At 45.9% G+C, this 24,695-nt stretch overlaps 1 protein-coding gene across 4 annotated transcripts in view; it reads left to right on the top strand.

Annotated features, from left to right (window-relative positions):
• SH3RF2 (SH3 domain containing ring finger 2) overlaps positions 1–24,695 on the top strand; it is a 131,195-nt gene that overhangs the window by 100,890 nt on the left and 5,610 nt on the right. For 2 of the 4 annotated variants that reach the window (XM_053666490.1, XM_053666491.1), the window contains exons 8-11: positions 37–162; positions 5,852–6,084; positions 9,865–10,214; positions 12,599–12,895. In XM_053666490.1, coding sequence (XP_053522465.1) covers positions 37–162; positions 5,852–6,084; positions 9,865–10,214; positions 12,599–12,862 — 973 coding nt within the window. In that variant the 3' untranslated portion in view covers positions 12,863–12,895. Of the gene's footprint in view, positions 1–36; positions 163–5,851; positions 6,085–9,864; positions 10,215–12,598; positions 12,896–14,722; positions 15,107–24,695 lie in introns of those variants that run through there. The other 2 variants (XM_053666492.1, XM_037163345.2) reach the window with 2 other exon arrangements.

Here is a 24,695-nt window from a genome sequence, read left to right as displayed (position 1 = left end):
CCCACTACACATTCTCCATCTTCGCACTCCATCTAGTGGCAGAATGGAGAACTGTGAAGGTCAGATGACCACCCAGAGTACCTACCTTGGCCAACTTCCCAGAATGCTGGGTGGGAGCAGTGTCCTTGAACTCAGACCACTACTTGTGCATCTGTACCCCAGGTAAAATGTTAGTTACCCTGCAAGTCTTCTTCCCAAACAGCTCCTTCCCAGCCTTCATTGTCCGGCATACCTGCTGGTTTCACTGGACCATAGGTTGTCCAGCTACCTCATACCACAACCGCATTGCACACAAACCCCCAAACTATCCCTAACTCCTCCTACCCTCACCCCCAGCAGCCCAGACAAAGCCGATCACAGGCAGCGAAGCCATCAGCACACATCAAATGCTGTCTCTGTGACATAACGGAGAGTCATAATTACAAAGTGCTACTCTAGCTGTCCTCCCCGAGCTCACTCCTGCAGCCATACCTTCCATTTGGGGACCTTCACGGAGGCAAGGTGCTGAGTCCAGAGGAGGACAGCAGGGATGGTGAGGAGACTGAAACCCACAAAACAGAAGAAACTGATAAACTGGGGTTATTTTTTAAGCTGTAGAAAGAAGGGTCAGAAGGACCATCATTGACTGGGTAGACCAGGAAATAGATTCATTCCATGAAGGGGAAGTGAGCCAGCCAATGGCTACAACTTAGAAGGTTTTGGTTCCATAAAAGGCTGCACTTTCTAACTCATAGATTTTTCCATTAAGCTAGCTGGTGAGGTGGGGGACCCCCTTTCTAGGAAGAGGATGGACAAAGTCTGGGTACCCTTAGGTCCAGGCTTGTATAAAAAAAAGATGGGTAGAAAGTTGAAGCAGAAGATCAACTGCTTCCCTTTCTGGGAGGTTCTCAGGATTTGTTAGAAAGTTGAGAAATCTCCAAAAGCAAACTAAGGTGTCTGTGACTGATACTTTAATTCATTTATTAAGCAAATATTTAGTGAGCACTGACACATGTCAGTCACCTGTCTAGACCCTGGAGAAACACCAGGGAACAAAATACACAAAACCCCTGCCCCCAGGAGATGACATTCTAGTAAGAGAGACAGACAAAAAACGAGATACATAAGTAATGTAGATGGTGTTAGATAAGAGCTAAGAAAAATCAGGAAAGGGAGATAGAACTCGTGTTGGGGTGATTAAAGTTCTAACAGGTTGGTCAGGGAGGTGAACCATGTGGATGAACCAGGTGAACCAGGAAGGGTGTGTATTCCAGGCCAAAGGAACAAGTTCCTGAGCAAAGGCCCTGGGGTAGGAGTGAGCCTGACATGAAGGCCAGTAGGGCTGGATTAAAACCAGTGAGCAGTAGCTTAGTAGGAGATGAGGTCAGAATGGTAACAGGGGTCAGATCTTGGAGAATTTCCTAGGTCATAATGAGGAATTTGACTTTAACCCTGTTGCAGGGTGTGAACAGAGACCTGACATGATCTAACTTCAGTCTGAACCAGAATCCCTCTAGTTGCTGGGCTGAAAATAAACTGTTGGGCTAGAGGCAGAGAGATGAGCTAAGGAAATACTGTCATTATCCAGGGGAGAAGTGACAGTAAATTGAACCATGGTGTGAGCCATGGAGGGAGGGAGACATGATTTTATATCCTGCTTATACTCCAAAGGTAGAGACAAGAGTTTTCTGACAGATCCAGTATCGAGCATGAAATAATAGAGGATTCAAAGGGAGTCCAAGTACTTTGCCCTTAGTCCCTAGAAGATAGAGTTGCCTTCTACTGAGATGGAAGTGAAAACCAAAACAGAAACAGGTTTTGGGGGACATTGAGGAAAGCAAAAATTTGTTGGCAGCAAATTAAGTCTCAGATGCCTATTAGTAATCTTAGTGAAAGTATTGGTTAAGTCCAGCATTTAAGAAAGAGATCCAGGCTTGAGGCAGCATTTAAAGTCCTAATACTAGATGAAATCACCATGGTAGGGTCAGGTGTGATGTAGAGAAGGGCAGTGAGCCGGGAGCTAAAATCTTCTAGGAATGAGGGGAGAGACCTAAGGAGAAATGATGTTGGAGTCTGGCGATAGGAGTCAAAGCTGGCAGGTGTGGAGAAGGTGGGACAGTGGTCTAAAAGTGACACTGAGGAGCTAGGAGGATGCCTATTATAACTCATGAACAGTTTGTGGGATCCAACATGAGTTCCTAGGGCCATGCCCACTACTAGGGCATTTGCTTATTCACCACGCCTTAGCTCAAAGTCCTGTTTGGGCCATGAAAGAACCATTAGAATAAAAGTGGTCATATAATTTATTATCCAAACTAGCACACTAGACAAGTGTCCCTAGATAAGAGAGGGACACTCAGTACAGCAGGTGTAAACAGACTCTGCTGGGGTCATCAGGACGTGTTCGCCATAACCAGAATGCACATGGGATTCCCTCCCAGTGTTCTCCAGTTTCAGCTTCCCTTTCCCCCTGTTGTGTTCTCCAGAAGAGCAAGTGTGTAGACTCACGCCCTCCTGTATGGATGCATGTCTGACAGTGGATCAAGTTTCCACACCATAAACCACTGCTGAGTTCACCTCCCCCACCCCCAGCTCATAGGAATCTGAACATATGCATATAGTGAGGTAGTGCTTGTGCTGCTGGGTGTTTTTGTGTCTGGAGCACCAGCATTTCCAAGAACAAGTTCCTGTCACAGTATATTCTCCTGAGGGCTCTTAGGTAACAGAGGATCAATGCTTTGTGTGGGTGGACGTTTTCCCTGATGGCCTTCCTGATTCAGAGAAAGCTCCCATCCCCAGTAATTTTGGGCGTGGATGACATATGTCCAATCTGTCTATGTGGCAGCAGCTCACCCTTAGCCTTTCCACTGTGGAAAGGTTAACTCCTCCCACTTCTTAGGGCTCCATGATGCTGTCTTTTGTCAGCGAGGTTGTATTAGAACTCAGTGGGCTGGACACATGTTTCTGCTCATGGGTTCTGTGTGTTAAGCTCCTTCCCCACCCCCCAAGTTTCCTGTTTGCTGCTCTGCACTGGCACCAGCCCCCTTGCTGTACAGCGCAGCCTTTTATAAACAGCCAGGCCTCAAAGGGGTGAGGTGACCCTGGACATATGCACCGTGCTCTCCTTAGCATTGTCCCCTAATGAACTGAGCCAGCCAGAATTTTGGAACTAGCTGTGGGTAGAGCAGAATTGATGAAAATGTCAGGATTTTGGTTTAACATTCAGCAAGTGAGCCTTTTAGTTACCAAGAGAGGACAAGGCCGAGGAGCTGTCCACAGCTCCAGCCCTCTGTGCTAGATGGTGATACCATCCATGCACCAGTGTTGACACAACTGCATCTCTACCACTGGGACAAGTTTTCCCAGTCCCTGGAGGCAGCCATGGGCTCAGACTGTGCAGATACTTGTCAATTTTCACACAAACTCCTTTGTAACATCCTTTGGGTGTCCTCTTTCTGCACAGTCTTGGTAGGAGGCAGAAGGTTCCTCCCTTTTCAGAGATTGAAGAAACCAACTCCTCTTCCTCCTCCTCCTTCTCAACCCATCACTACAACTAATGGACAGGATCCCCCAAGCTAACACTCCCTCTTTGGACTTGGAAACCTGAACAAGGAAGGAAAGAAAGTGGACCAACTTGAAGACCACTCCTGGCAAGAACACAAACAGGAGCATCTGATTGGACAATTCCTGCCTCAGAGTCCTCAGCAGCCTCCCTTGGACCTGTTTCCAAGCCTTTCCCACCCCACCAGTGCCCCCCATAAACCCCTTTACGCCCAGTTAGCCAGGATATTTCTCTTTCTTGCAACCTCCACCTGACACATGTGTCCTCCTTATGACTGTGGGCCACCACTCATTTTCCTTGAACTTTCTACACAGAAAGACATAAAAATTGTCAAGGACCAAGCTCCTGCCTTACTGGGTGGCTGCTGCCACCTGAGCAAGTTCTGAAGGACTCATGGCACAGTTAGAAAAGATGACACAGGGGCTTGCACACCCAAAGCAATAAAGCAAATCGGAGTCAACACAAGCACTCCTTGCACTCAAGCCCAAATGTCTTTCAGTCTCTCCATCTAGAAAACAGGCATCATGATGTCTGTGGGTCTGGGGTGTTGGGGATTAATTACTATATGTGAGCAAAGTACTTTGCTGTTAGCAGAAAATGTTAGAGAAGTGCTGAGCTTCTTGCCAGAAGACACAGAGGGGACTCTGTGTTAGATGGAGAACTTGGTACTCTGGAGTTTCTGGAATCCAGCTAGTGCTGAGCTAGAAAAATGAGGTCACACCTCAGCCTCTAAACAATCATTCGAAGACAAGACTGGTGGAATAAAACTGGCTGGGGCCTTGATTAACTGTATTTTTGTCCTTGCTGCTGCTGGAAACAGTTCTGGAACCCTTCTTTCCTGTTTACAACCAATTTTGCCACATTCAGCACCTTAAGGCCTCAATTCAAAAGACAAGCTGGTGCAGACTCTGTTGTGGAAGCCAGTGCTAGGGTCTTTCTCCACCTCCCAGCCCTCCCCTCCATTGTACTCGGTACTCTTCCTGGTGGGCAGCCTGCTCCCTTTCACTGACCATGTTACCAGGGACCAGAGGCAGGTTGGTGGCTGCAGGCAAGGTCCCCTTACTGCCAAGTCCCCTCAGTTCCTGGCACACCAGGCTGCATACCTGTCTTGGGCAGGGTTGACCATATTAAATGATGCCTTATTCATTTTTGTACAACACTGGCTGGCTGATTATTAAACTGTGTGTCAGTCTTTTAAGCAAAAGGAGAGAAAAAGAGAAAAATAAGGGAAATTACCTAAAGAGAAACCTGGAAGCACTGACAGGCAGGAAACCAGGAGGGAGGGCATCACTGTGCCGGGGGCCAAGGGCAAGTTGGTTATTCCCAGCTAATTAGCCGAGGTTATTTAATCAACAGAGTGACAAGGTGATTGATGGACTGCTTCATAGGGGCTCTGATGTTGGGGTAGGATTGCTACAGGGCAAGAAATGCATGTGGAATGACAGTCATTCCCCATAGGGTTTAGGGACTCTCAGACTGGGAACAATAAATAAGGGACTGCTTGCTGTTTCATAAAACTTCAATACTAGTCTTCGAAATCATATCCCAACACAGAAAAATGAGTGTCTTATGCAGGCACATGTAAGGCTTACCTACTACATCAGTTTCTTCCAATCAGGATACAGGATTTTCCTTGCCACCAAATGATGAATGGTCTAACTAGCCAGAAGGTAGTGTATCTCAGTGGTAAGAGTGCAGGTGATATAGCTCAGTGGTGCAGCAGAGAGCCAGCCTGGACCTGGGTTCAAAAGTGTAGTCGTTGCCTGGGCAAGTAACTGTAAATCTCCATTTTTTTACATCAATAAAATGGTGGCACTAATGATAACCTACCTCACAAGGCTAATGTAAAGAACCTGTGAGATAATGTGGAGAATACCTAAGATAAATCATATAAAATCTATGCCTTCAAACAGTTTGGAGTCTAGTGGAAAAGTCACTGAATGAACAAGGACTCACCCCTGCAAAATGTGGTAAATACATAAAAGCACATATCCTTGTGCTCTAAGCTCAAGGGCTGAAGGAACATGGGGTGGGAAGCAATCGAGCTGGAGTGAAAGCTGATGAAATTCACGTCTTCCAGTTGGTCCAGGGCCTCAGGATGCGAGCCCTTGCCTTCCCTTCAGCACGTGCACAGGTGCTGAGGTATGGGAATGAGGTCTGCTAGGCAAAAGCATATTTATGGGTAGGAAGAGGGTCGGGAACAGCCACAGCTGCTATACGGTTGGGAGCTGATTGCTTTTTTAAAAACAGGAGCCTTCACTGACCATTTGCATTTTTCATTTCTTTTTGAAAACACGTGTCTACAACCAGAAGGCCGTCTAGTTTCCCTGATTCCCGGTGCCCTGGTCTCTACACCACATGGATGGTATCGACCTCCTCTGTGTCCTCCCAAGGCAGCTTTGCAGAAGGTGATCCCCGACAGAGCCGTCCCTTCAAGTCCGTCTTTGTACCCACCGCCATTGTCAACCCCGTAAGGAGCACAGCTGGCCTGGGGACGGCAGGACAGGGCTCTCTTCGGAAAGGGCGAAACAGCATGAGAAAGAGTAAGTGGTGGCAGAGAGGTACGTGCCTAAAGCTAAGAGATGGGGGACCTGACCCCGGGGTGAAGGATTTATTATGATTCCCAAGTACTGAGTTGTTTTATTGGATGACACCTGACCCACTCAAGGTCACTGCCCTCTAGTCACTTCCTACATGCATGTTGATTGACTGGGATGATGGCCGCCCTGAGCACAAACATTTAATTAGCACACAGCCATGGTGGATGCTGGCTTTTATTAAGATGGAACAACCAAACCACTTGCTGGATCGGTGCTTCTCAAACTATGTTCCAGGGAACCCCTCAGGGGGTGCCAAAAGGGAAGTAAGGGGGGAAAAAAGGAAAAAAAAGGTTAAAAAGTTAATGCTAAGAGCCCTTGAATCCCACTTTGTTATTTAACTAATACACACATGGATAAAAAAAAAGGAATTATATTGTACAAAAGTAAGTTTATCATATCCTTAACTTCCAGTCTCAAGTTCTCTCCATGTACATACATATACTTGCTAATGATACTCACTGCAGTGTTCTGCACCTTGCTTTTATGTTTACCTACATAACAGCCATTTGTGTATATGGCAGTAATACAAATCTTTCCTCTTAAAAGCTATGTTTTTATCTACATAAGACTTCATTTTCAGGGATTTTTAAAGTGTTTGAGCAAGGGTTAGTATTGATTTATATATCTCTCTAGAAGAAGACAATGATCCAAGCAAAGTCAACTTGATTCATTCTGCATCCTCTGATCTACAAAAAAAAAATGATTCAATGTAAAAATGCACTGTCTAGTCATAGCAAGAACTACCACATTGGACAATATGCCACACAGGAGGATGTCCCTAGGAATTCAGTATCTTGGGCCCACCTGCTCCCAGTGCAGTCATCTGATCACCAGCTGGACTTCAGAGCTACTCCTCTTGCTTCTCAATTCTACCCAACAGTCCTCCCTCCTTTTCCTTCCAGTACATGCCTCCACCTTATCCTCACCACCAAATACCACCCCGCCACCCACAACACACACAGAATAACTGATCTCAGCCCAACAGCCTTGGGCAAGTTACTGATCTCTACAGTCTTCAGTTTTCTCATTTGTGAAATGGAAATAAAAACTGTAACAACCTCATCAGGGTCATTGTATGAATTTCATTAAAAAATCTACATAATAGCTCAGTGGATTGAGCGCGGGCCCGATTGTCAGATGCCAGGGTTGCATCGGGGTCTTCGTTAATCTACATAAGACTGATGGCACAGTGCCTGGCCTGTTAATAAGCTCTTGAGAAATATTAGCTATTTTTATAGTATTATTATTTTATCAATATTATCACTGATACTGACACCAAGCAGATCACCCAAGGGCATGCTTATTGATTTTAGAGAGAGGGGAAGCGGAGGAAAGAGAAAGGGAGGGAGAGAAACATCAATGTGAGAAACATCAATTGGTTGCCTCCTGTTTGTGCCCTCACCACAGACCAAACCTGCAATTTTAGCATATGCTTTGACCAGGTATCACCTATGACCTTTCAGTTTACTAAATGACATTCCAACCAACTGAGCTACACCAGCCAAGGCTAAGCATATCCTGTGCTCCATGCAGGGCATGAGCTCCCTTAAGAGTCAGCCTAGACTACTTGTGAACATAAGCACTGCACCCCACTGGCAAGGGCTCACATTTCCTTTCATAAGGCTCTCTCCCTACCTTTGCCTACATCTTGATTAGCTTGGAGCTTTGACTGTTTGCACTGAATGCACATGTAATAAGAAAATATTAGCTCTCTTGGAAATTAAGAACCAGCACAATAAATAGATAAGGCATAAAACCAATTTTTCACATGTTTCCGGGCACCTGAGACCATGTCTGCCTGATACTACTCTGACTTTCCCAGATCTTGAAGGGGCTTTCTCTCTCTCCCTTTTCCCAAGGTGAGGCTGGTCAAGCTATCAATCTCCTCAAAGCCACAAGAAATGACAGCTGAATTGACTGGTTGCACCTCACAGGGCTGACAGTGGAAAAATAAATGTCTACATGGAAAGGTCAGGCTTTCAGCAATGGTGGCTGGCTGGCTTGCAGCAGCTGAGAGGCTGTGTGTAGTAAGCACCTGCTTTTCAAGCTCACATCCAGCCAGATGAAGAGTCACAACATAGGACTTGGCCTTGGCACGGGCCCTCTATGCCAGACACAAGTGACTGACTCACACACATATCCAGACAGTATCACAAAGGACTAAACTCCCTGACTGGATGCTCCCTGTGGCTCTCTAATGCTGGGGACCCTTTGGGAACAGTGGCCATGGTGCTTCTCAGGGGCATCTCTCCCGCCTTCCCCATAGTACAATGGCCTCCTGATTCTTCCCCAAATACCCACAGGACATATTCCAAACAGATGGGGGCTCTTGTCTCCAGGGGGTCTAAGGGAAAGGAATGTCTTCCTTTTACTGAGAGGGGACTGTCTCAGTTAACAAAACAAAACAAAACAAAAATAAAGCTTAGGGAAGGAGCAAAACCAAACTCAAGGACCTGGCTTTTTTAGAGTGTGCTATTCTTTATCCACAAATAATGATAGTTAACAAACATGGGCCATTTATTAGGTCCCAGGCTCTGTCCTAATGCTTTGCATACATGATAACATGTAATAAAATGTAATCCTCACATCAGCCCTATGAGGTGCTGTTATTAGCTCCGGTTTAAGAATGAAGGGATTGAGGTGCAGGGAGGTGAGGTGATTGACTTGTCCCAGGCTTCCTTGGAGAAGATCTGATCCCAGAGTCTTTGTCACGGGACTTTGCAAGGCTCATCCACACATAGCCCCAATTCCGGAGTAACCTTTCAAAATTGGCTTCTACCTGGTGTCACTTCTGCCCAGCATACAATCTCTCTCTCTCTTTTTTATTAACTCCACTCAAGGATATGTTTTTAATTGATTTGAGAGAGAAAGAGTAACATAAATGTGAGAGAGAAACATCTATCAACTGCCTCCCACATGTACCCTGACCCAGTACTGGAAGCACAACCTAGGTATGTGCCCTGACCAGGAATCAAACCTGCAACCTTTTGGTTTGTGGGATGTCGCTCCAACCAATTGAGCCACCTAGACAGGACACACACACACACACACACACACACTCTCTCTCTCTCTCTCTCTCTCTCTATCTATCTCTATCTCTATCTCTATCTCTCTCTATCTCTCTCAATATCCCATTCCCCCTTCCTCTCTGAATCCCCCAACCCACCACCATATATCTAAAGCTGTTGTTGGAATTTTCTTCAAGTAGCTGGTCAGAGTCCTCTCCCCTCCTCTCCTCCCTCTCTCCTTCCCTCTCATCTGTCTCAGTTAACTCTCTCTTGTACTTCTCAGTTTCTCTTCTCTGTTTCTTCCATTCTCTGGCTTTTGTGTCCTTTTTGGTCTGCATGTCTATGTTTGCTGCTCACTGTGAAGCTGACTCTAGGGCTGTCTTCTTCACTTTCCTTCTTAAAGGTCTGGAGGGAAAAAGTAGGAGTGTGTGTGACAGAGAGACAGAGAGAGAGCAAGTGGAAGTAACTTACCTTCCACCACCTGCCCCCCAACATTCATCTAGCTGTTACTTGCTGCCAGCATCAGCAAACAGCACTAAAAAAAGAATAAGGTCACCTTTGAAAGACCCTGAGAGAATGTGCATGCAGTCAGACAGAGAAAAAGCACTTACCGGTGACTATTCTGGGATATCAGGACACACTGCTCACCCAGCCCCACCCCAGCCTGTGGCAGGCCCCCACCTTGGTGCTGATAGCTCTGTCATGTGATTCCCAGATGGCTCCCTACAGAGACCTGTCCAGTCAGGAATCCCCACCCTTGTGGTGGGCTCCCTCAGACGCAGTCCCACCATGGTCGTACGGCCTCAGCAGTTCCAGTTCCATCAGCCACAGATGGTCACCTCCACACCTTTGGCGGAGATGGGACCCAAGCCTGTTCCCACGGGGGAGCCTGCCCTCACATGTGTCAGCAGGGGCAGCGATACCAGGATCCACTCAGCAGCCAGCTCCATCATCATGGAAGGCAAGGAAATCCCCATCAAGAGTGAGCCTCCACCCAAACCGCCTGCATCCGCCCCACCATCGATCCTGGTGAAACCAGAGAATTCCAGAAATGGCAGCGAAAAGGTAGGAGGGAGGTAACCTTCAGGGGGTATGACTCTTCAGACCTCTGCCACCACGGCCCAGTGTCTGAGCTCCTGAGATTTTTGTTGTAGTGGACAAGGCATCAAAATGACAGCCTCACAAGACCCTCACACACATCTTCATATCTCGTTAGATTCATTGCCCAGTCTCCTCTTACACTTCCCAAATACTTCATGCATTCTTCTTTGCCATCAGACAAATCTGGATTTGAATTCCAGCTCTGCTGCTTGCTAGCTGATGACTTTGGCCAAAACACTTCACCTTTCCGAGACTTTTTTTTTTTTGCCTAATCTGTAAAATGATAGTAAGAATACTAACAGTCTCAGAGGGTTGCATTGGAGTTTAAGTGAGAAAAGATGTGTACAGCACTTACAAAGGGCTTGGTACATAATTATTCACAGTGCAGAAGAGGCAACTGAGACAGAATTGAAGTGACATATAAAGGTAACACTGAATTATGACAATTCCAACAACAGTCATTGTGACCTCTGTGCAGAGGTCAGATCTGTTAACTTCTACTTCAGGCCTTTTCCCATGAATAGACATAGAGATTTTGTAAAATGCTTACGTTCTCAGTAATATCCCTCCTTGAGGCAGGAGGGATGGTGGAAGGAGGAGGTGACGTTAAGAAATTAGGTGATGCTTATCTTTTAGTTTAGTGAACATCACATCACCACCACCACCCACTCCACCTTAAATGGAAAGGCAATGTGATTTCCTGCTCTCTTGCACACTTACTGAATGCTAATGACCAGGCAGACACTGTTCTGAGTACTTCCCATGTTCTGTCTCATTTAAGCCTCACAACAACCCTCTGAAGTAGGTGTTATTATTGTCATCCTCATTTTAATGAGGAAGCAGAGGCTTAGAGAGTTAAAGTACATTACCCAAGGCACACAGGTGACACCCAGTGTGTCTAGAGTCCAGTCCAAATCTAATACAAAACTCATGCTCTTGAGGCTCAGCTATAAGCTTGTAGGGAAAGGCATTTGGGAAAAGTTAGCACTGACTGATAGAAACATCAGGAGTTTTCTTTTCTTGAATTATAATTTTCAGATAATTTGAAACTTTTCAGGCCCCAGTTGCTCATTCTCACAGGCTATTAGAGACAGCCTTCAAGCTGTACAAATTCAGTAAATACGCAGACATCTGCTACACATGGTGAACATCAAAAGTATGAAGAAACTTGGATTCTCTGTGGGGGACACCAGGATCAAACTTCACAAGAAAGAATCACTCCTAAACAATACCACTGCACACCTTCTTATGCCTTAAGAGAGAGACTGATGAAAGCTAGCAGCCAAGGGCACCAGGGAGGTAGAAGACAGGCTGGGAGAGGTGGAAGGAAGGAGTGGAGAGGCGGACAGACCCATATCTCCCATCAAAGAGAGAGAACAGCTCATCACCTCTAGCCAGTTGTTGCCAAAATGGGGAGCAGGCCCAGAGTGCCAGATCTCTGATTTTTTTAAATCTTCACCTGAAGATATGTTTTTTTGTTGATGTTTTTAAGAGAGAGAAAAGTTGATGTGAGAGAGAAACACCAATCAGTTGCCTATCATACACACCACAACCAGGATCAAACCTGCAACCTAGGCATTTGCACTGACTGGGAATTGAACCTGTGACCTTTTGATTTACAGGATGATGCTCCCATCAAATTAGCCACCTGACCAGGGCCAGATCTCTGATTTTTTAAGAGATGTATGAAAGACTGATTTTAATATGCAATCTCCCAATTTTTATGTGTTGGCAACTAAAACTCTCCAACATTTCACAGACTAAACTCAGCCAACAGGTGTCCAGTTTGCAAACTGCTCTGGGGACTTGTTAGGCCAGTCTGTAGGCTCTCTGCACAGACTCTACAGGGGAGGCCTCAGGGAGTGGAAACTTTGAGATGGGCCTTTGTGGTAGATGGAGAGGAGAGAGGAAAGGTGAACTTATATTTTCTAGACTAGATCCTACCCTCTTGCCTCAGGCCCTTTCTCAGGTAGGCCTACCAGATTTCTTCTAGATAATTCCTAATTGATCTTCATTTCTCAATTTAAATAGTTCTGCCTCTAGGAAGCCTTCCTTGACTGCCCCCCCCCTTCAGCTTTAGTTCCGTACTATTCTGCATTTGATGTCTATAACTGCCCCCTTCATGGCACTTGTTATTCTAATTGTCTTTTGTCAAGGACAGTTTTATTCACTCTTGAACTCACAGCTCCTAACAGGGTGCATGACGCATAGTGACACAAATATTTCCTGAATGAACATATGCATGAGTCCTTCAGGTAGGGAACAGTGTGGAGAGACAGACTGAACCAAGTCCCAGGGGACAGTAGCACATCTGCCACCATGCCCCTTTGCTCTTCTTTCTCTTGCAGCAAGTCAAAACTGTGAGATTTCAGAATTACAGCCCTCCTCCCAGCAAACACAGCACCTCTGGGAAGCCTGACCAGCCAGTCACCCCCAAGGGATCCCCGCCAGAAGCCACTCCCCTGGGCTCAGACATGACCATCCTATTTGCCCACCGAAGCGGCTGCCATTCGGGACAGCAGACGGACTCCCGGCGGAAGTCAGCCTTCGGCAAGACCATGGCCCCAGCATCCGCTGCCTCAGCCACACAGACCGTGTTTCCCAGCAAATGAGTCTACAGGTGGCTCTTCCTAGACCCCGAAGAGGTGAATTGCATTTAAATACAGTCTGCCTCCACTGAGGGTGTGCTACTATTCTTTGGGTACTGGAGCCTGGGCCCTTGTTCTGCCCACTTTACCTCACAAAAAGGAAAGATGAGAGCAGGGATTCCTGCCCTGGGTGGGAGGAGAGATGGGGTGGCTTTCCAAAATAATGACCTGACATGGCAAGGCCCACTGCTCAGACCAAGGAGTGGGAGACCATCCTGCCTACGCTGCTCCCAGCCTGGATTACATGGCTTCTTGTCCTGTGCACAATATCTATGGTGTCCTGAACAGGGACTTCATCCAGGGGTGCCCCCAGGGTGGGAATGTTGGCATCCCTCCTTTGACCTCATCACCATGTTCTCAACAAGCATTAGAATGGCTCTGCCTCATTCTGGGGCCTGCGCAGTGGCCGCCAGTAGCCACCATAGCTGGTCCCTCCAAAGAGTCCCAATCCTGGTGGCAGAAGGAGACTTTCAGGGAAGGATGTGGGATGGATGCTTAGAATACCCTCAAACCCTTTAAAACCAAAGACCTTGCTCCAAACAAGAATGTCAGAGAGGAAACTGACTACCGAGTATCCAAAAACCATCACACTCTAAGTTTTCAGTTCATTCTCCCACATTTAATCTTATATGTGAGGGAAGCAGGAGCCACCTGGCTGTGGTGTGTCCCTGTGTGGGTACTTTTAAGGGGGTTGGGTTCAGATAGATGCCCTGTCTGCATTGCAATGCTCTTCCTCTGCTTTCCTCTCTCTTTGGACAGACTAGCTGTTTCACCAATTGAAGGACAAGATAGCAGTGTTAGTAGATGTCAGCCCACGGCTGGGGTGGGGGCACTTCCTAGAGGAAAGCTGCCCTCACAGGGTCTGGACAGAGGAGGCTGGAGAGGAAGAGGAGAAGGAGAAGGGCAGGTGGGGAAAATATAGGAGAGACAGACAGCAGGGAGGTGACTGGGAAAAAAAGCATCAGGAAAGATCAAAAAGGAGAGATTGGCCTTGACATTTCTAACAGGGTGGGAGTTGTGGTAGGGTGGCAAGGAAAAAGGACAGAGTCTGCCAGACTAGGTGACCCCACCAAGAAAGGGCTGCAGTGAGTGGGACCACCCAGACAGAGCTTTGTAAACAGGGGTGAGAGGGCATCCCAGCAAGCTGAGGTAACACTGCGAGACAACCCATCCATTCTCATTAAACTTAATTGCTGTGATCTCACATTTACTGCATGCTCATAAATGTGGACACTTCAATGCATAAATGCCATTTGCTGCTAAGGCTGGATACCATTTTTAAAAGGCAGATCCGATTAGAACTTTCCACTTCTTGAAGAATTTTCAGTTCTTCAGGACCCCAGGTCTTGAAGACATACGTATTTTACATACCCACCCACACACTTGACAAAGAGAATTGTCCACAGAATTTTCCAGGCCTTAATAAGACAGAAAAAAAAACACAATGCTGCCAAGGAACAGTGCACGTATGTCAAACCTTTGTCTGACCCGTGTCTGCGCCACAAAATCTTCATGGCTGACTCCAGACCTCAATGCGCTGAATAATCCACATGGCAAAATGGGGAAAAGGCACAAGGACACGAGACATGGTATGATTTGTGAAAATACAAGTTCCTGTGCCTCATCTTTACCCAGAAAAAAGCACCCTTGATAAGTTTAGCAACCTATTCTACACCAAGAGTCGCAGGTGTATGACAGTAGCAGTAGATACAGTTAATTTTTAACCATCGGGGCTGATGAGCAGGTTGTTTGGGTGTGATGGGACGTGATCCATGCGTTCCAGATGAAACAGAATGTTCTTCCCATTGTCCACTATCTCTGTAGAGTTACCTCTTTAAGAGCTGTAAACAACCCCAAAGGCTGGCCACCCCCACCCATCCGACCTCTTCACTCATCCAGCATCAAACGAAATCCCATCTCTGTGGAGTCTTATGAGGACTCAAAAGGGGAAGAATGTGTTATTTCCAAGGAGCTGTTGAACTCACTGGTGCCTCCAACCATGTATCCTACCAACAGGTTTCAGACATTGCCTACACACCAGGCACCGCAATGATTTCCACCATAACCTTGTATGACAGGAATAACTGCCGCATTATAGAGCTGAGTATACTGAAGCCTGAAAAGTAACCATAGATAGGGGCAGAGCCAGTTTGATCACTGCCCACACCCCTGAGCTCAAGCTACCTCACTTCAAAGCCCACCTTGGGGACTATGTTGACATCCAAGTGAGCAGAGGTGGCCTAGTGCTCAAGTTACAAATGGAAACTCTGCTGCACACAGACTGGGTGCAAGTCTTCATTTACCCCCTTGTAGCCATGTGATGTTGGGCAACTTGCTTAACCTCTCTGAGCCTTCCTTTCTTAAATACAAAATAAAATATTGCCAACCTCACTGGGCTATTATGAGGATTACCTAAGATGATATATTGTAAGGTAACTTAAATCATCCTGGCACAGAGTAAACACCTAAGAAAGGTTAAACTTCAATGTTTTAAGGAAGCAAGCCATTGAAATTCCAGGTGAGAAAGTCTAAAGTCAGGGCACACCCAGGGCTGTGGATGTTAAAAGGAGACCAATGTAGCCTAGTTGTGGAAGTCATAGCACAATCTAAGCTACAGGTGGCAATCACAAGGCCCATGGGCCGAATCTGACCCTCCGCCTTGTTTTATCGCCCAGCACCTTGTTTCTACCCAGCAGCAGTGCTGAGCTCCTTGCCCCTAGTTAAGGAGTAGTTACATTTACACAGCCCTAAAATCACACTCGGCCCTTTGAAGGTAACTGTGAGGCTGATGTGGCCCTTGGTAAAAATAAGTTTGACACCCCTAATTCTAAGCTGAGTACTGGAAGACAAGAGTCAAATAGAGAAAGGGGTAGAAGAAAGGGTGTCCCAAAGAGGGGAGGAACCATTGAGTGATTCAGTTTAAATGGGGGGATCCAGACAAGCTCTCTTAGGAACATTCCAGGGATCCCAGGAAGAACCCTAGGACCGCACATCTGAAGCCAAATACTCCATCCTGTAGATCCCTATCCCCACCAGCTGAGACTCAGAGTCCCAGGAAGAGTGTCCCTTCACCCTGTGATCAGACCTGGCAGCTCAGTGCTCGGAAAGCTGCTGAGGGTGAGCTCTGATGGGGGCGGACAGGGGCACATCTGCAATGTGAGGAGGGTATAACCAGCTGAGGGCAGACTCTGAGGTCCATACTGGAGGAAAAGCATCATGACCCTCACTTACAGTTTGTCTCTGTTCCTCCTTGCGTGGGACAAGCTACATTCCCTCTACCCTTCACCATTCCATAGACAGGGCTTTTGGAGACAGAAGAGTTTAAAGCAATGCCCTACCTGTGACTCGGTGAGATGCAAAACACAATATGTGGCTCACTGATTTCTCTTGAACTTCTCTCAACTTCTCTTGAAAATTCAGGTCTGTGCACAGCAATCCTGGGTAGGCTAGGTCAAGGTCAAGGCTGCTTCAGTTAAATAGGTATGCCCAGGCTTCACTCAATTACATGGCCTGCACCTGAATTGGGCATATTTCCCTGGAGACTTCTGTGCCTGACTTCATCTCTCAGAATCATCCTAAACACCTTGAAAGGTAGAGCTGGCTCCGTAGAGATCAGCTGATCCAGGTCTTCGAAGTGTAGTGGGCCTCACCTGGGCCCTAGAGCGTGTGGTTTGTAGTTTCAATGTGGGAACCCAGCATCTGTGTTTTTAACAAGTTCTCCAGTAATTCTCATATTTCATACCAGAGCTAACATTCAGCAGGAGTATGGCCACACTGGGTGTTAATATATTAAAACAGGCCCATACTGATAGTAAATCTTGGTTGCTTTGAGCTTTCCAAGATCTCTCCCCATTCCTACACCCTAGACCCTCCTTCAGGCCCTCCCCATCACTCTACCATCCTAGAGCTAAGGCCAGGTGCAGCTGAGACCTCAGGTAATAAAGCACTTCATTCTGATTGGCTAGTGCCTATGCCATATGGGTTAATATCTTGACTGTTTGCTCTATTGTAAAGAATAAGACCCAGCGAGTCCCTCAGAGGCTCAGAACACTGCTGTCAACCCCAGCACTCTTCCCAACCCCCACCCTGCCACTGTCCAGCCCTTGACAATCACCTCCATCAGGCCCTTGGCTTAGGAAAGAAGCTGACTTGGAGGGTGGGCAGTTCTCTGTTGACCAGTCTACCTTTCTCAGCTGATACTTTCACAGCCATAAACAATGTCCTTCAGCTTCCCAGCTCCTCTGACAGCGGTTTGGCAGGTATAGGAGTCATTTGTTGCAATAAGATGAGCAGGCATCCATTCTCATCCTCTCACCCATCTACGTCCACACCCGTGAGCCACACAGCCTCCAGCCTGGGAAGAAAGCAGCTGTGGGTAGGCAGCACGGCCAAGGCCTACCAAGTATCTCCAGGTGGGAGATAGTGCTTAGCAAGCAGGGCTTTTCCAGGGCTAGCAGCTGCTGCTACTGATAATTCTCCTTTTTACATCTGAGAATAGAGACCCCCCATTCTTCCTTTGGCTGAGAGAAGGAAGTGTTTGTGCTTCCAACAGCCCCTCAGGTGATAATGAAAGACAGTCACTTAGGGAATATGTTTGGCAGGCAGGACCAAATCAGAGGAGTTAATTCCAAAGATCCTTGTATCAGGTTGAAGTCACTGAGAATCAATCTTGCCTGGATGTTTGCTTGAAATGCAGCAATGGTAAATGCTCAAGCCATCTGTTTGCCAGGTCACAGTGTTGTGCCCTAGACCAGAACAGAACAAAGTGTTCCCAGGAAGCTCTTCTGCCCACTGGCCTACACTCTGACAAACAGAATGCAGCAGAGTGACGCGTGCACTGGCCTGCAGTGCCCGCGGCGTCATGGATGAGATATGAGACAAATTCACACAGACTACCAATTCCTGTGGAGGAAAAGGGACCACACAGCTACTCCCTCAAGGGGGGAGCACCTCAGAGTGGTTTAGCCACTCTCTCAAGGGAAGAGTGTGCTGACCCTTGCCTAGACAGGCTTTTATTGGGTTTAATTTTCCCAGGAATACAGGTACAGCTTATGAATCATTGTCAGGCAGTAAGGATCAAATGGTAGATAGCATACAAAGAACTATTAAAGCTTCTTCTGAGTCAGGGTCTATCAGCTAAAAGGCTATAAAACTTTGGGAGACAAACTCATTTCCTGCTTGAGCCTTTATCATTTTAACTAAGAGCATGCGTAGCAAAGCAGGCCTCACAGGATTTTACATATCCTTTCTCAGGCCTGATCACCTGGGGAGCCCACCCTTTCCAGCACAGGGCTGCACCACCCTCTGTCATTGTTTCAAGCTTAAGTTAGGCAGAGGAGGCAGATAGCCAAGGAATTAGGAAAATTGAGGGCTCAGGCTTCATCAAAGCCGAAGGCTGAGGGTCCATCACCCCCTTTCTCCATAGCCCCCCAAGTCTTTCCCTGGGGCCTCCACGTGATCATGCCTGTCTTAGGTCGTTTCCCCCCTTGAAGAATCTTACCCGTCATTGGCTAACTGACCAAGCACTGGGGGCCAGTTATGAAAAAAGGAGCAGAAGGAGCACTCCTGTGAGGGAGATAAGCTTTGTCTCCTTAGTGGCTTATGGTCTGAAGGTCACTCATTCAGCCTTAGCCATGGGAGGGTTACAACTCCTGAAACCATGCAGGGCAACTTCAACAGCAGAGATGGGATCAAAGATAAAGGGGATGGGGGCATGAAGGAACATTACAGATCCACCCAGCATCCACCCACCCACCCATCCATCCCACAACAGTTATCCATCACCCATCTTGAACCAGACACTGTGAGAGGCAATGGGAAGATAGTGGCTAACAGGATAGATGAAATACATGTGGACTTCAACGAGTATGATTTCTCATTAATTTTTCTGCATTTGAGGATCCCTTTCTGCTTTTCACCCTTTTTAAATTAAACATCATATATATTTATATAATTATATAGGATCATAAAATAAACAACTACACACCTAACACCTCAGCTTTTTAAAAATTAATCATCACCAATACCATTGAAGCCTGCTGTGTGTTTCTTACCCTTTCTCCCCTCCTCACCACTTTCCTCCCAACTGCTATCCTAAACTCCATGCTTACCTCTCCCTTTTAAGTTTCCCTCATGGATACAATATGGGATCTTCAGTGCAGCCCAAAGTGGTACTAGGCACACACTAGTCAAAGCAAGTATTGCCGCCTGAGGTCTTAGATACCCCTCCTAAATATCCAAACCCCCATCTGGTTTCCATCACTAGAATTCTGAGCCTTTGATTCATTGCTGGGGCTTGAGATTTTGCTGTACCAGCATGTCTGATTTTGATAAGTTCTAGTTTAGAGGGATTTTTACAAGAATTCTTCCAAGTACAGCTGTTTGAGGAGATCTTGCTGCTCCCAAATAGAGAAAATGTGGGTTGGGGCTCTGCCCAGATAGTTTGAGTACAGGGTGTTCCTGGCAGCTCTCCTCTGAGCCTTGCCTGGCACCTCTGGGTAGCTGATTGCAGAAACCAGGAGCAACTCCTCAGAATCTGCAATTCAAACAGATCTTGCTATTGCTGCTGCTGCTGCTGCTGCTGCTGCTGCTGCTGCTGCTGCTGCTGCTACTGACAAATTCTCATAAGAATGCTGTGAAATATGCAGGCAAAATCTTTTTGTCTCCAGACTACAGATCAAAAAATTGAGACTGAGAAGGTGTCAATGCCTTGCTTAGGGTCATAGGAGTAGTATGAAATGGAAAGGAAACTTAAAAAGAAAAGTACCTCTAATCCTTCATTCAGCAATAAGTGCCACCATTGACTGAGCACCTACTGTGTGCCAGGCACTTTACATGCATTACTCCATCAAATCCTACCAACCCACTAAGGAGAGGTATTGCTGTTATCCCATCATAGAATAAGAATTAAGGCTCAAAGGTCAAGTGACTAGTCCAAGGCAACAAAGATTAGAACCCAGGACTCTAAGCCCAAACTTTAATCTTATTTCAGCATGTCCCTCTTCTTCAATGGCAACTGTAAACACACAACATTGTTGAGTTTGGAGAGGATGAACAAGTGGGCATGTAGTGCTGAGACCACAGGCATGAAGATGGAGATGGGGTTGGGAGGATGGTTTAACTCAGAGGGTCAAGCCCTCCAGGAAAACTACAAGGGTCTTGAAGGAGGGATGAGAAGGCAGGTAACAGAGTGTTCTATACAAAGAAATCCAAAAAGCAAATCTACCTCTGCTGCAAGGGCAGCCAGACACAGCAAAGCAAATTGAAAAAAGAACCAAAGCTTACAATGTGGTTCTGGATCATTGATGTCAAAACAATGAATATTGTGCATATTTTGCATTCCCTAGATCTCTTCCTCTTTATGAGTTCATTTCTGATTTTGCCTGTCCTCACTCTACATGATACAGAGCAGAAGAGGATACAATTTCCGAAATGACCCTGACTTTCATCCTCTCTGTGGAAACAAAAAGACCCAAGAGCTGACATTTCCCAGTGTTCCATGCTGGTATCTATCCAAAGTTCAAAGACAATTGCTTTGGGGGGTAAATACATACCCACAAATGTGAGCTAATTATGCAAATAGGGTCACTGCTGGTTGGGCAAGAGCTGTAGCCTGATAATGACTAAAGGGATGCAAGCCAAGACCCAGGGAAAATGGCAAAAGGCATCTGCAAAGGCCATTTTGTGTGCCCTCAGCTAATGGCATTAGAATCAGTGCTAGCGTGACCAACTGGCTATTTGCAGTGTCAGAGTTTGACTGCTATAGAATTTGTGTCCTGGAGGCTAGACCATCCTAATGTCCTTCCCAGGAAAACAACTTCCCCAGACCATCCAAAAGGATGGTGAGAGCTATTTTCATTCCAGAGACCCTCACAAATAAGCAAAAGCAAGCTGGAATCAAAATACAAGGAGGCAGTAAAAATGCCTGGAGGACCAAAGAGAAATCAAATAAAGATCACCTTCAGAGCACTACACCCAGACGCCTTCTCACGTCCAGGCCCCCAGTTCCTTGGGGAGTGATGTTTCACCTCTCTGTCAAGGAGAGCTAGAGAAGTGCATTGCATGAACAGGACATGGCAGTCACAGCTCAACAGATAGCGTCAGCTTTCATGATGAGGAACAGAACAGTTGAGGGGAGATACTGTTTGGAAGGGAAGGCTAATTTTAGATATCAGAACCACATTTTCACAAACCATTTGCACATTCTATTTCGGAGCTGAATTCTTTTTTAAGCTTAAGTTGTTTTTAGAGGTTGGCCAGTTTGAGAGCTTAGCCCTTCATCATGGAGACCTCCATGAGGACTACATTTGAAAGCATCAGTCAACAAGGATTCAGGTGGTAGCTAAGTTCTCAACCCACCAGAGCTTTACAAGGTACGGAGGAGCAATCTAAGCTAGAACAATGGGGTTTGGGACCCAGTCATTTGGGGTTTTGTCCCAGCTTCGTCCCTAGTTCTATTTTCTTTGGCAAATGACTGAAGAAATTTGGAAAAGTCATAACACCTCCCTAAACCTGTTTTCTGTAAAATGAAGATCAGAATCTCCACTACATAGTGCTTGGCAGGATTAAATGGGATCATGCATGTACAGCTCTGATTGTGGTACTGGGTGTGTTGCATGTTCAGTGAGTGGTAGCTATTACCAATAAATAGATATGGAGGCACAATTCAAAAATAGAGAGTGTAATAAAGAGCTCTATCGTGCAGCAGAAGTGAGAGAGTGGAGCCACAAGGAGGTTTTGGTTGTCAGGGGAGCTCCGCCGAGGAGAAAAATGTTCTGAAAGATGATAGATAGCATGGAGAAATGTTATGTAAAGAGAAAAGCACCTGGGTTCTGGAACTCTATGTTCCTGAATTCAAATCCTGGCCCCACCATTTCTTGGCTGTGTGACCTGGGACCAAGTTAACTAACCTCTCTGAGACTTTCTTTCCTCATCAGAAGAATGGAAACAATAGTAGACACTTCACAGGGGTGTTGGGAAGATCAAGGGAGATAGGTAGACCAGATGCCCATGAGCAGAAGAGACCCTAGAATTGGTTGGTGTTGTAGGAGTTTGTAGGTATAACAAAGACTTGAACCCAAGTAAGCAAGAGAAATGCTAACTACAAGAACAGAATCTTAGTAGCTGCCATTCATTAGATGTATACTAAGTGCCGAGTACTGAGGTAATCCACAGAGGGACGGTTACAGGATGGTCAAGAGCCAGTGAGTCAGGTGACCGAATTCTTCCCCATGTCACCACGGGCAAGTCATTTAACCTCCCCAACCTTTAGTTCTCTTGCTTGTAAAATGCAGGTACTAATTATGTTTTCCTTGAGTGCTTTGGTGGGGATCAAATGAGATCATGTTCATAAAGTCACTAGCACAGTGCTCAGCATATAGAAAATGCTCTGTGCTCTGGCTGGTATGGCTCAGTGGATTGAGCCCCAGCCTGCAAACCAAAGGGTCACTTGTTTGACTCCCAGTCAGGGCACATGCCTGGGTTGTAGGCTGGGTCCCTGGTTGGAGGCATGCAAGAGGCAACTACACACATTGAGGTTACTTTCCCTCTCCTACCTCCCTTCCTTTCTCTCTAAAAATAAAATCTTTTTAAAAAAAGAAATGCTCTTTTTAAAAAAAGGTTGTTATCATTATTATTTTAATGCATTTTCTCCTTTGATCCTCACAACCACATCAGTTATCAGTTAAGTGTTATTATCCCTGATATAAATAGATCAAGCAGCTGCAGCTCAGAGAACCAATTGCTTGTCTGAGGTCACCGTGAAGAAGCAATGGGGCCTGCTCTGGAATCTCAGCTTCTTTGTGCCCCTCACCTTTCAGATAAGCTGGTGAATGGCAGGGTTATCAACCAGGGTCAAGGCAATGTGATGGTTATTGTTAAATGCGTCTTATGCCATAACCCTCATCTGTCTTTATGGTTGTCCCCACCATGGCCTCACCACCTGGCCTGTTGAAGATTTCCAGTTTAGGGCTCTCTGCAACCCTGGATGCAGCCTGTGAGCACATTGGTGCTGCCCCTCTTGGGGACTTGCAGCTTTACAAGGTTGGCGACGGGTTTATGATTTGCAAACAGGCCTGACACAAACAGGCTTCCAGCTGTTTTCAGAAACAACCCCTCCTTCTTGGTGACAATTAAGAGAAATTAAATGTTCCTAGAATCATTTGTAATTCAGAAAATGCATGCACTGATTAGTCAAACCACTGCTGGACATATCATTATGACCAAGGGCCTCCTGGCCAATGTCCTACCTCTCACTTCGTCTCTAATTAAAGTAGCAGAATGTTTTCTTCCTGGGTAGAAATCAGTGTCACCCCATTCATTTTCATTTCACAAATATTGACTGAGCATATACTGTGTGCTACCTTTTGTTCCATGTGGTTGGGGTACCTCACTGAACAATGGAAGGAAGGTCCCTGCCTTTGTGAAGGAGGGTAAATGGCAGACAATTAAACACACAGAATTATTTCTTTATGACAGATGTCACAAAGAAAACAAGGTGATGGGACCCAGAATGGCTGAGAGGTGTGAGCTACATTAGGTAGGGTCACCAGGAAAGGTTTCTCCAAGGAGGTGACATTTGAACCAAGATTTGAAAACTAGGTAGGAACCAGACAGTGTGGCAAGGTGAACAGGAAAAAGCTCAACATGTTAAAGAAATTCATTTATTAATCAAACATTTTTTATCATCCAATAAATTCGTGTTGCATGAATAAGTGGTGGATGGATGAATCCTCTTTTTGCTGCCAGGAAGGGCCTTCTTAAGATGGATGAACTTGTGGGTGATGTCACAAGCATTTTGCTCCAATTCCATTCCCATCACTAAAACAAGGGGCCTGGCTCAGGCACTAGCTTTCCAGGACTGCAGGATCTTAAGAACTCACCTTCTTCCAAAGCAATTGGCACTCACAGCCCTCACAGCCAGTAAAAGCAATCCGTCATTTTTTCAGCAGTCAAACTGGTTGTTTGGAATTACAGAGACATGAAATGTCACCTTGCTTGTTATTATTAGGATATATTTATTCAATTTGCATGCCACTTATTTATTCAAAAATACTTATTATTAGTTGCTAGTTATGAGTCTCTCTCTGCTTCCTCCTCCTTCTCCTTTCTTCCTACCCTACCCCTCTCCCTCTCTTCCCCCCACCTTTCTCTGGCGCAGAAGATTCCAGGCTATAGAATTGGAACACCTCAGTTGTATTTCAAGTGTGACTCACTCTGTGATTTTGGGCAAGTCACTCCACCACTTTGAGTCTCAATTTTCTCATCTATAAAATGGGATTTAAAAATAAAGGCCATCCCACAACAGCCATATAAAGTAAATATTGAAACAGCATTATCCTCATTTTTTAGGTTAGGATATAAATTTTAAGAACTCAATTCAGGAAACTGAAACTTAGATTTTTTTAAAATATATGTTACTGATTATGCCATTACAGTTGTCCCATTTCCTCCCTTCCTTCCCCTCCCCCCACATTCCATGTGTTCATTAGTTCATGCCCATGTGTTCCAAGTTCTTTAGCTTCTACATTTCCCACACTACTCTTGCCCTCCCCCTGTCTATTTTCTCCCCATCATCTATGCTACTTATACTCTGTACCTTTTCCCCCTTCTTCTCCTCCCACTCCCCTGTTGCTAACCCTCCATGTGATCATTTGTGACTCCGCTCCTGAAACTTAGATTTTTAAGACAAAAGAAATTCTAGTAATGGGTATGACAGTGGGCCACTTCAATAATCCATATCCACCTAGAGGGTTTTCCATTAAGATAATTAAGAAGCAGGATCAAAATAATTATACTT

Source organism: Artibeus jamaicensis, unplaced genomic scaffold, assembly GCF_021234435.1.
Source record: "Artibeus jamaicensis isolate MK-2021 breed Jamaican fruit bat unplaced genomic scaffold, CSHL_Jam_final contig_456, whole genome shotgun sequence".
Lineage (NCBI taxonomy): Eukaryota > Metazoa > Chordata > Mammalia > Chiroptera > Phyllostomidae > Artibeus > Artibeus jamaicensis.
The sequence above is the reverse complement of the archived record's forward strand: the minus strand, read 5'-3'. Positions and strand labels throughout refer to the sequence as shown.